Source organism: Carlito syrichta, unplaced genomic scaffold (genome assembly GCF_000164805.1).
Source record: "Carlito syrichta isolate Samal-C Ts95f unplaced genomic scaffold, Tarsius_syrichta-2.0.1 Scaffold303604, whole genome shotgun sequence".
NCBI lineage: Eukaryota > Metazoa > Chordata > Mammalia > Primates > Tarsiidae > Carlito > Carlito syrichta.
Window position 1 is genome coordinate 668,750 of NW_007247700.1, and position 12,028 is coordinate 680,777.

The following is a 12,028-nucleotide window of genomic DNA, read 5'->3' on the forward strand; positions in this document are numbered from 1 at the left end:
GAGGGGGAGGGGTAACTAGAGCGAGCAGAGGGTGGGGCAAGGGTAGTTAGAAGTTAAATGTGGTGGAGAGGAGGCGGCATCTGGGTCTGAGGCTAAGTCGATGATACAGGACCAAAGGGGGACAATGCGGCCTTGTCCCAGGTTAGACCTAAAGCCTGGGAATCTCCACAGGTGAAGTCTGTGTCTCTGATCCTATGGAGGAGAGAGGGGGCGATGAAAGTGCAATTCGACTGCAGGAGAGAGACCCCCTTCGTTTTCCTTTAAAGACTTAGGACCAAGGATGAGGTCATCCTCTGAACAGAAGGTGGAGTCATGCCCAAGGCTGGCCACCCGGCCCAGCCCCAGCAAGTTTCCTTTGCTTCACTCAACACTCCTAGCTCAGGAATGCAGGGAAGGACAGGGCTGGTCCAGGCCCTCTCTGTGGAGATGTGGACTTGGGGTTTCTCTGCCCATCAAACTCACAGGAGAAGGGGACTGTCATTTGGAGGCCACTTGAGATGTGTGCTCTCTACCCTGATCCTATAGGACTGGGTTTTCCAGGACATGGTGGGAAGGGAGGATTCCCTGGCTGCATGGTTGTCAGGGGAGTGAAGACCTACTGTTTATTCCTTGGTCTTTGACAAGACAGAGAGGAGCAGGTATAAACACGAGGAGGAAAAGTTAACACGAAGAGGTGGCCCTGTGCCCTGAACCAAGAAGGTTGATCCATCCTGTGCACCTGAGATCCAAAGCAGAGTTGGGGAGGTGGGGCTTTAGTTTCTGGATCTCAGCTTGGAGGTAAGGACAGGGTGGGTAAGCTCTGGTTTGGATAACTAGGGAGGAAGGGACCCTCTTTGTGGCCCTTCAGGACTCCTACTATGCACAGGTAAACTGAGGCAGGAGGAAGCGCATGGAGATTAGATCAAAGCCAGATGCCACAGACAGGCCCGAGGTAGCTCTGATTCTGGAGGGACAGTGTTTATTTCGCATCTAGGGAGGGGTTTGGAATTCAGTTAGCAGAATAGCTTTCCACACGCCTCTGGGTTAGACCTTACACAGCTAAGCAAGGAAGGCCACAGACAATCCCAGGAACATGAGAGGAGTGTGTCCAGGAGGGACAGCTGTCACTGCAGCCGGAGAGACCAGGACCAGTCTGAGCAGGGCACGTCAGAGCCGAAGAGACCGCAGAAGCCAGTCTCCAGGTCTCTCAGAGAGTGACTAATGTGCCTAGATCCCCAGGCAGAGCACAGACAGCTGGGCGAGGTGGGCAGGCCCAGGGGCAGGTGACCCGGAGAATGCCCAGTCCAGTTGCTCACTTTGGCTACATTCGGTGGAGGGAGAAACTTGGACAGAGACACAGGGACGTTAGATGCGTTCCATCATGAATCTGCCTGTTGTCCCCCTAAGGGGTGCGAGGTGGGACGGATTCTGGTGACCCAGGCTGGCTTCATCCCCTTGTCCTTCCCTGCAGCCACCAGGCCTTGTCACCCACGGGCTCCCTCTTGCTGCTCCCTGGCGCCAGGCCCGCTTGCCCTTCCCAGCACCCACTCCCACCCTTCTCTCCCTGAAACTTCGTTCTCCACTTTCCACTTAGTTCTCTTCCCTTCAGGCCCTTGGACTTAACAAGCCTCAGCCACTGGTGTCAAATGACCCTGAGTTGGGGCCTCTGTATTTTTAACCCACCAGACACCCGAAGCTCCTGCTGCTGAAACCTGAGGCGCTGGCCCCTCGGTGCTCCCCCTTCCCACCTCACTCCACACCCCGGCCCCTCGAGCTTCCAGGGTCTGGTTCAGCCATGTCAGCAACCAGGGGAGGACCCCAGACTGATAGAGCAGTGTCCCTAGGAGACCTTGTATTGGAAGCGGGAGGGGACAGGAGGGAGAGAGACCTCTGAGGAGGGGCCCGAGGTAGGGAAGGGCGACTGGCTGTCCCTCGTGGTGGTCTTCTTGCTAGCCATGGCCACCCCTCCTCTAGACTTGGCCACGGTCCTGCTTCCGTTACGAGCCTGTTTTTGGTCTTGTTTTGTTGCTGTGTGTTTGTGTGTTTCTGGTCCAGCCCTCATTGAGAGATTAGTCTGAAAAGCAGTTAGGGGCACAAGTTCTGGAATCAGATGGACCTTGGTTTCTTCCTCTCTGAAGATGGGTGGGGTGGGAGGAAAACACTTGTGTGAGTTCATTGATGGTCTGTCTGAGCCCTTGTTCGGTCACTTGGGACATGTGTTTTGGTTCTGGTATCAGCTGGTGATTCCTCCTAACCTTCTTTCACATTTTTTTTCTTGCTCTGGATACTTCTGGGCACAGCCAACCCTCTGCCCTGAAAGAGGCCTGAGAATGAACTGATCCACAAGGCAAAGTGGGGGAGGGGCGTCACTAGGCAAGAGTGAAATAGGGAGTGAAGGAGAAGAAAGACCCACCAAGACCAGGCGGACAGGAGAGAGAGGCTCCTTGGCTCCTCACTCAGCTGAGGAGGAGCCTGGGCCCAGGCTCAGAGGACAAGCTTTTGGGAACATTCATCATTCCCTGTAGAGTAGGGTCAGGTGCCACACCTAAAGTCAAGGCTGCAGAGACTCAGAAGCATCATTACAGCCTCAATTTCAAGGCTACACCAGAGCAAACAGGAGTCATGGTGCCCTGATGACGGCCTTGAGTCCTTCCCACCTACCTGTCCCTTCCTCAGATGAGGGACACCTCTCACCGTGGGACTGTTCCCAGGTCATCTAACCTCTCTGGGCCTCAGGTTCTTCACGAAGGAGTCAGGTCCCTTCTAGCATGGCAAATCTATACGGTCTGTGAACCGGACTGAGGAACTCCAGCCCGCCCCCAAGTAGAGGCTGTGGCCCTTCCCCAGGGGTGGCTCGGACGCTTCTCTCTCGTCCCCTTCTGTTTCTCTGATCCCAGCTGGACTCTGAGGGCAGTCATTTGTCCTGTCCTTGCTGTCCAGTGGATCAGAGAGTGACTTTAGGATGGGGAACAGTCCTAAGGAGCAAGGGTGCTTGATTCTGGTGCCTTCCTGGCCTTGATACCTGGTTGTCATAGAGGTTCAGGGAGTAAGCTTCACAGGAATCCCTGATTCCTCAAATCAGACGAGACGCATTGGCTGGGTGAGAGCTCTTCCAACGTTTACTCTCTAGACTGGCTACTGGATTCGGCAAGACCACGGCCCTCCTTCCTGGGCTTCAGCCAGACACAGGCTGGGCCCCTGTCGACCCACCTCACCTTCTGCCGCTGACGCCTCGGTCCAGCCTCAGGAGTGCCTGCTTCTCATCCCAGGTAGTTTGTCCTCATGCCTCTCTTAGATGTTGTGTTACCCTCGTAATCCCCTAACCCACCCAGCACTCAGGACACCCCTGCCACGTGAAGTGCTTCTCCTGTTGAGTTTAGTAGTACGTCTCCCTCTCCAGCCAGCCTGTGGGAGAGAAGAGACCTGCGTGAACTGGGAGGATGCAGCAGGGGAAGCATCAAGGGGACAGGCGGAAGGGAAGCAGGGACAAGGTTAGGAGCCTGAGGGACACGGGGCACCGGGAATCAGATGGAGCAGGGTGATGCACTGGAGGGGTGGAGGGCCAGGGTCCAGGCACAGCAAAGGCCCGGCAACAAGGTGGGAAGAGGTCAGCGGGTCTGGAGGAGCCAGGCAGGATGGGAGAGCTGGTGAGGGGACTGGTGGCCACTCAAGCAGAGCAGGGCCCAGGGAGCCTCACCACCTGGCCGTTGACGGATGATGAGTTTCCTGATTTCATCATAGACGAAGATAAGAATGCTGTAGGGAGTGACACAGAACCACCAGGCTATCCTGCAGAGAGTAAGAGTCAGTCAGCTTGGCAGGAGACACGGGACCGGAGAAGATGGAATTGTGTTTCGTTTATTGTGTCCATATGTGTCTGGTACTGGGCTGGTGCTAGAGACTGGGGGGTGGGGTGGGGTGGAGGGAGTGGAGTGAGAGGCAGTGGACCCCCACCTCTGAGAAGGTCAGAACCTGCAGGGTGAGGGGCTGGGGCTGGAGAGAAGGGCACGGGACACCAACATAAAAAACCAAGGATGCTGTAAGAAAAGTCACATCAGAGGTATGTACTGTGTTCAGGTGATCATCTCCCGACTCCTGTGGAGTCGCTGGGAAGACCCCCTTTGCCTCCTGCATACCCTAGTCCTGGCACCACAGGGGAGGTCGTCTGAGCAGGAAGCGTCTATCGGAGACAGCCCCTGCACGCCTAGTCTGGGATACTCTGCGGGATACAGAACCATACACGTACTCTTCTGTATCGCAAGGATGGGGACAGTCTTTTCTTCCTGAACCTCTCCTATGATTAGAGACCAGGAAGACGAGTTCTGGAGAGAGGGCTGAGGTGTTTCCTTGGGCGTTCTGGAGAGAGGGCTAAGGTGTTCCCTTGACAGAGGGAAGAGGTGGCCTAGTCCAGCACTGTCCAATAGAAACAGAGTGCAAGCCCCACGTGGAACTTAAAATGTTCTAGTAAACCCCATTAAAATAAGTGCAAGAAAGAGAAGAAATTAATTTTAATAATAATTGTATTCAATCCAGTATGTCTGGAACACTATTAATTTCAACAGGTAATCAACGTAAGCATTATTATTATTATTAATTAATTAATTAATTTTTGAGTTGGAGTCTCACTGTCACCCAGACTGGAGTGCAGCAGCACACTCCCGGCCACCACAGCCTAGACCTGCTGGGTTCCGGCAATCCTTCCTCTTCAGCCTTCCAAGTAGCTGGAACTATAGGCGCGTGCTACCACGCCCAGCTAATTTTTGATTTATTGTAAAGATGAGGTCTTGCCAAGTTGCCCAGGCAGGTCTCAAACCCATGGGTTCAGGCAATCCACTTGCCTCGGACTCCCAAAGTGCTGGGATTACAGACTGAGCCACCAAGCCTGGCCAACGTAAACATTATTAATGAGATATTTTACATTCTTCTTTTTGTCTTAAGTCTTAGAAAGTCAGTGAGTATTTTTCACTGACAGCCTGTCTTACTCAGACACTAAATTTTCAATGGCTAAAGGGAGATGTAGCCCAACCAAAACAGTGCAGTTGTAATCATAGAGAAACACTTCATATTACTTTCATTTTTAACTTTAAATCAATCAAAATAAAATAAAATTACAAATCCGGCTCCCCAGTCATATCCCAAGAGCACAATAGCCACATCTGTTAGTGGCTACCATGTTGGACAGTGCAGGCCTGGGCTGTGGTTTATTCTCTACACACACACAAATACAATACCCCAAACATAGACGTCACTCATATAGTCCACAAACAATCACTGTATTGCACTCTGTGTCTGTGTGAGGTATTGGGGGGAAATAAAAATGATTACTTGATGGTCTGATCTCAGGGAGCTCAGATAACCCAAACAAAGGAGGGTAAACTCTCTCTCTCTCTCTCTCTCTCTCTCTCTCTCTCTCTCTCACACACACACACACACACACACACACACACACACACACACAATCACAATATTAGGTGCTAAGGTTTATGGTCGAGGTCGAGGTATACACAGAGTATTTGGGACCACAGATAATGCTTAACTACATTTGTTGTGACTTCTGTAATGGCATTAATAGCAACAGGAATAAAGCTGCAATCAAAATGTCCACCATGATTCAAACATGCTCGGTATTGTAGTTTATGCTCATTTCTCTGTGTGAATCTCATAACATTCTGCCAGTTCCACACCCGGAGGATGCTATTGAGACTTTACAGGTAAAGCTGAGGCTCAGAATGGTTACATGCTTGTCCAAAGTCACAGAATAATGCCTAGTAGAGTTGAGATTCCCACCTAGGACTGTCAGTATCTAAGGCCAGTGCCAATGTCTCCTGTTCAACATGAACTGAGCACTGACACTGTGTCAAGCCTCATGCAAAACACTGCAAGGATGGAAAGGTGAACAGAGTATGTAAATGCATAGACAAGTTGAAGAAATGCATGCTACGTCATTAACAGGCTACCTAGGCAACTTGGGGAGAGGGGGAACAGTGGGGGTGGGAGTGGGAGTGGAAAGGGACTTGGGCTTTTTTCTCTGTAAATTTTTAAAGTAGGAGTTTGTTTCACAACAAGCATAGACCAATAAAGCAAGGCAAAACAAAACAAAAGCCTGGCGTTGAATAAGGCAAGGTACCAGACAATAAGAATTTCAGTAGGCTCACTCACACCCATATACATTAAAATATATTTGCATAAGTACAGCAGAATTGGCTAAGCATAAATTAGGCTATTTTTTACAGTTACCTCATCTCCAAGCAATATGTATCCTTGGACAGTGATACCACTCATTGTCATGAAAAAGATTCCACTCTGTTAAACACTGCTAACTGAGTCTGCTAAATGTGCATGTCTAGTGGGCTGTGACCACTTGGCACAGTGTCTAATACCTCCCTAAACAAGATCCACTTATCAGGGCCCAGGCGACACTCTCTGTGCCACTGAGAGCAGCCTAACCAGGCAGCCCCTATCTCGTTCCTGTCCTGTTTGGACACACGCTTCCTGTGCAGGACCCCCGGGCCTGGTGAACACCCCATGTGCGGCCCTTCCCTCACTCACTTGAGTGGGTACGTCCGCAGGGCCCGGTCCATGCCTGGAGTGTAGGATAGGAATGCAGCCAGCAACGTTTCCTCCACGATCCCAAATATTAGGACCTTGTTTCTGGGAAGACACGTTTGTGGGTGTGATGGAGGAGAAGAGGAGAAGGCGGGAGGGACGACACATCCCTGTGGGCGGGCACTCACTTCATGCCCTGCTGGAAGACGGAGTTGCGCCGGGTCTTGCAGCTGATGAGGTCGGCCCACTGCACAAGCACGATGCTGACGAAGAAGGCTGTGTGGCATGTGAACTCCACCACCTTCCTCTGCTCGTAGGTCTGGCGGGGAGCGGCAGAGAGGAGGCAGCAGTGTCAGGAGGGGTTTCCATGCACCTTAAATCTCCTTTCCTCCCCGACCTTCCAGACCCCTGGGCTGGGCCAGGCCCTCCTCCCAAGACCCCTCAGTGCTTCATATGCGTCTCTGTTTTAGCACTTTTCATGTCTTATGATCTGTGTGTGTGCTTCCCTCACCTGACTGAGAGCCCTTCAAGGACAAGGATCTTGTCTTGGTTATCTTTGTGTCCACTCCTATGCTTGGTCCAGTGAACAGCATGTAGCATGGCTCAATACATATTCACTCAGTTGATAAGAAGGGTGGGGTAGGAGAGAAGGGGGGTTATGCAGCCAGAGTCAGAGGACACAGGTCAGAGAGGAAGGTGGGCTACGGGGCAGTAGACTATGGAGAGCAAGAAATGCCCCGAAGAGGGGTACCGGATTGGAGACATGCATTCATTCATTCGATCTTTCTCATTTAAGGAGCTTAGAATCTAGTGGGGACAATAAGTACACTATGTCCACACAATAAATAAATATAAAAGAGAGATCTCAGAGAGCTACAGGAACACAGATGAGGTGCATTTAAATTAGACTGGAGAAAAGAGCTTAGGTTTTAAATACTAAAACAGTGTGCTTATAAATAGCTTGTAGGTTGAATACATTTGAAAAGTGTAGGACTGTACACTAATGAAATACTACATATCAGATCTCATAGGATACAGTCAAAGTAGTACTTGGAGAGAAATACAGAGCCTTCAATGATTAGGAAACAAAGGCTGAAAACCGCACAGCTGAGCATGCACCTTAGAATAAGATCCTTTAGCGTGTTCGTGGGCATCAGATGGTCCCACCGCTGTCCTTCCTTTCAGTCAGCTGCTGTCACCTGTGTCACTCTCTGGCATTTCTGAAGATCTTAGCTTCTGACTCACCGTTGCTCTACCACTGTCCTGTCCTTGTTTTGGGAGATTTTTTTTTTTTTGAGTTGGAGTCTCCCTCAGTCGCCCAGACTGGAGTACAGTGGCCACTCCCGGCCACCACCCACAGCCTCGACCTGTTGGGCTCCGGCGATCCTTCCGCCTCAGTCTTCCAAGTAGCTGGAACTACAGGTGCGCGCTACCACACTCGGCTAATTTTTTGATTTATTGTAGAGATGAGGTCTCACCAAGTTGCCCAGGATGGTCTCCAATCCTTGGCAGGTAATCCTCTCACCTCAGCCTCCCAAAGGCATGAGCCACCAGACCAGGCCTTTTTGGAGACTTAAATATCCATGCTGATGATCCTTCCAAGACCATGGTCCCACAGAGACCATGAATAAATAAATATACAGAGATTGGTTCTTCGATCTCTGTCTCCACCAGTGACACTGTCCTCCACTCCCTCTCACCCCCACTTGCTCTCTATCCTTTCCAATACCTGCACTTTCTCTGTAATTTCAGTGTTAAGCATCTCTCTCTCTTCTCTCTGACCTCCATTTTTTTTTTTTTTTTTGAGTTGGAGTCTCACTCTGTCACCCAGGCTGGAGTGCAGTGGCACACTCCCGGCCACCACAACCTCAACCTGCTGGTGTCCGGCGATCCTTCCGCCTCAACCTTCCAAGTAGCTGGAACTACAGGAGCATGCTACCACGCCCGGCTAATTTTTTTATTTATTGTAGAGATGAGGTCTTGCCAAGTTGCCCAGGTGAGTCTCGAACCTGCGGGCTCAGGCAATCCACTCACCTCAGCCTCCCAAAGTGTGGGATTACAGGCTGAGCCATCGAGCCCGGCTCTGACCTCCATTTTTATTCTTCCATCTCACTCTAATATATCAGTTCCAACACTCCTTGGACTCCCTTAGACTTACTATCCTTTGATGCCATATATTATGCATTTGGTTATTATCTGTCTCCCTTCCCACTCTCCATCCCTAACTAGAAATAGGTTCTGAGAGAGAAGTAACTTGGTTATTTTGGTTCACTACCGTTTCCCCAGGTCCTAGAACAGTATCTGGGACATAGAAGATGCCCAATATATATTTGCTGAACGGATGAATGAGTGAGAAGCAATGGAATTATGGGGGAAAGATATTTAGGAGGTATGAGCTCTCTTTACTTCTTGGTGAGTGGCTCTTTACTAGATTATCTGAAAATTACAGTCGTGGAAGAGACATGGGCCCCGTCTCTATGGAGTTCATTCCTCAGGGCAACTCAGCACACTTTTGTGAGACCTCAGGATGTCTTTGGGGTTCAGGGGATTCTTAACTTGTTTCCTCAAAGTGCTTTTAATTACCTTTAATTTATTATAAATTATACGTCATGCAGCATCTTGGCAGCAGGAAGGAGGTATCAGGATGTGCAACTAACAAGGGCTCGAGTTGAGGGCTGAGGAGTTGTTGGCAGGGTACATGGCAGTAAAAATTGGGGGCATCCTTGGATCCTGGAGGCTCAGCTAGCAGAAGCCAAACGTGTATGGGGACAGCTTTCCCGCCACTCCGATTTGAACACACTCTTGAGAAACCTATGATGAGCTTGGCTTGCAGACATCATGGTGAAGTGAGAAAGCGCTGGGCAGGAGAAAAGAGGCCACAATCCTAGCCCAGCTCTTCTAGGGAGTCACTGTGGGGCCTTGAGCAAGTCATTAAGTCTTTCTAGACTCAGCTTCCTTGTTTATAGAATGATGATACTTGACTATGTGCCCTCCATGATTCTATAATTCTAGCAATTCCATAATTCTAGTAGTGGGTGTCACCTGCCCCGTCATCTCAGAAATTGAGATGAGTCTTCATGGACACAGAGGAAGCACACTGACTAAAATTCTCGAGCACATATTGTTGGGGGAAGCCCAGTCTGGGCTTCTTTCATCTCGAACAAGAGGAAAGACTACTCTGGGAAGGCACCCTCTTGGTTTCAGAAGTTTGGAATGCTGAAGGGATATACAAGGAAACAGGTTTTCAGAGTTTAAATCATGATATCCTTGGGTGGGGGGGAGGGAGTGTAACATAAGAGAAGACTCAGCATTTACTTCTGTGGCTAAAACCTGGAAAAATGGAAGTCGGCCCAGAAAAGTTGCTATGAAAAGGTTGAACGCCGGGTCCCAGGGAGCCCAGGGATCCCGGGAGGCGAGAACAGACAGCAGACCGCGGGAGTCCACAGAAGTGAGGTTGCTGCAAACAGAGAGGAATCTTTGCTGGCGTGACTGGAGCCTGAGGTCGGGTGTTAGGACGCTTCTACAGGACAGGAGGTGAAGCCTCTGCTCTGTCCGGTGTGTTCCCTTTCCCCTCTTCAAAATCGTGTTAAACACCCTCTTCTCTGTCGTGCCTTCACTCTTACTGGCCACAAACCACTCACCCACTGCTGTCCATAGCTGTCCTCCAGGTCATTCACAAATCTGTTGTCCCACTTGAGGCGGATGCCCAGCAGATCCACAGGCCTGAACCCGTTCTCGGCTAGGATCACAAAGTAAGTGAAGAATCCGGCCACAGCCTGGATCATCCCTATGAGTGACAGGGTGCCTTGTTCAGAGAAGGGCCCCAAAAGGCAGACCACGGGAAGGGGGGGAGGTAGGGCCTGCTTCTAGGTGGGCTGGTGTGTGCCTGAGGAGTGATGCTCGAGTCTTGCCATCAGCTACCTGAGGCCGTCATCTCTGCGGACTTTCTTCCAAGCCCTGACATTTGTTCCTAAACTCTGACCTAGAGTCATCTTTGAATTGTGTAAATTTAAAGCTAAGCAGGGCTTTAGCCTAGATGCGATAACTCATGCCTCTAATCCCAGCACTTTGGAAGATGGAAGTGGGAGGATCTCCTGAGTCCAGGAGTTCAAGACCAGCCTCGCAACATAGTGAGACCCCCATCTCTACAAAAAATACAAAATAAGATTAGCCAGACATGGTGGTACATGCTTGTAATTCCAACTACTCGGGAGACTGCGGCAAGAGGATCACTGAAGCTCAGGAGTTTGAGGCTGCCATGAGCTATAATCGCACCACTGCACTCCAGTCTAGGCAATGTATCAAGACCCTGAGTCTAAAAAATAAACAAAACTAAAAGAGAACTTTAGAGGCAATGTGTTTCCTATCTCTATTAAGTCAGAGCTGAACCCCTCCACCTCATTTCCTCCAGCAATCAGACACTCATCAAGTTCTACTCGCTTACGTCTCTCCTGTTTGCCCTCTGCCTCTCCCTTAGTCAAAACCTCTGTTCCCCATGCCTGGACTGCAGCAAGCGCTGGCGGTAATGTAAACCTACTAACCACAGAGCTGTGCACTCTGCGGGCGCTGTGGACATGGATCCTCACAGTGAGTCTCTGTTTTGTAAGTGGAAAAACGGAAGCACAGAAAGATTCAGTCTTGCCCAGAGGCAGACAGCTGGCAAGGGCCAATCTGGGACTCAAGCACAGGTCTGACTCCTAAGTTTGTGCTTCTTCCATGTGTTTCCTCCCCTAGATGTCAGGATGATCTCTGCCGTCCAGTCTCTCCCCTGTTCATCCCTTATCCTAACCCCTGAAGCACTCCACTGCACCTGGCAGCTCAAGAACGGACACCTCCATTGACTCTAAAATGCCTTTCAAGACTGGCTCTGATATAAATGCCACCTGCATTTACAGCCGTATTATTCACTGCTTTACAGAGAGTGACTAAGAGCCTAATAATAATAATAATAATAATAGAAGAAAAAAGAAGAGCATCTATATTTGATTGACCAACTAAAAAAATTATACATCTATATGGACAAAGGGCTCCACGACCTGGATTTTTCACCCTTCTCTAGTTGTGCTGTGTGAATTTCCCTACCCCTCTGGTCTCTTGCCCTGACCATGCATGCACTTGCTGGTCTAAGCCCATCCTCCAGCACCCAGTTCAAGTCCTGTCTCCTACATACGGCCTCTCTGACTGTCCTTGTCATTGGTGAGCCGCTTGCTTTGTATTCTTATAGTATGTTCTTTTTACACTTGTTATTTGGTACTTGGAGATATTATCATTTTGTTTGTTTGTTCCTTTCCTCCTGGACTCTAAGTCAAGGGCAGATGGATGGTTCTTTGTGTTTCTAGGGTCTAGCTTAGTTTGTTGTTGAGAAAATATCTCCCTCACTTTCTTTGTTTTTTTATTTTTTTTGAGTTAGAGTCTCACTCTGTCGCCCAGACTGGAGTGCAGTTGCCGCTCCTGGCCACCGCAGCCTCGACCCGCTGGGCTCCGGCGATCCTTCCGCCTCAGC

At 50.1% G+C, this 12,028-nt stretch overlaps 1 protein-coding gene across 1 annotated transcript in view; it reads right to left on the bottom strand.

Moving 5' to 3' along the window:
* Positions 1-3,080: 3,080 nt before the first annotated feature.
* ATP1A4 (ATPase Na+/K+ transporting subunit alpha 4) overlaps positions 3,081-12,028 on the bottom strand; it is a 36,293-nt gene continuing 27,345 nt past the window's right edge. Inside the window, exons 18-22 of the mRNA XM_021712681.1 lie at positions 10,167-10,312; positions 6,714-6,844; positions 6,529-6,630; positions 3,677-3,768; positions 3,081-3,384 (exon numbers count right to left, since the gene is read on the bottom strand). Of these exons, the coding sequence (XP_021568356.1) occupies positions 3,356-3,384; positions 3,677-3,768; positions 6,529-6,630; positions 6,714-6,844; positions 10,167-10,312 (500 nt within the window). The 3' untranslated portion in view covers positions 3,081-3,355. The remainder of the gene's footprint in view (positions 3,385-3,676; positions 3,769-6,528; positions 6,631-6,713; positions 6,845-10,166; positions 10,313-12,028) is intronic.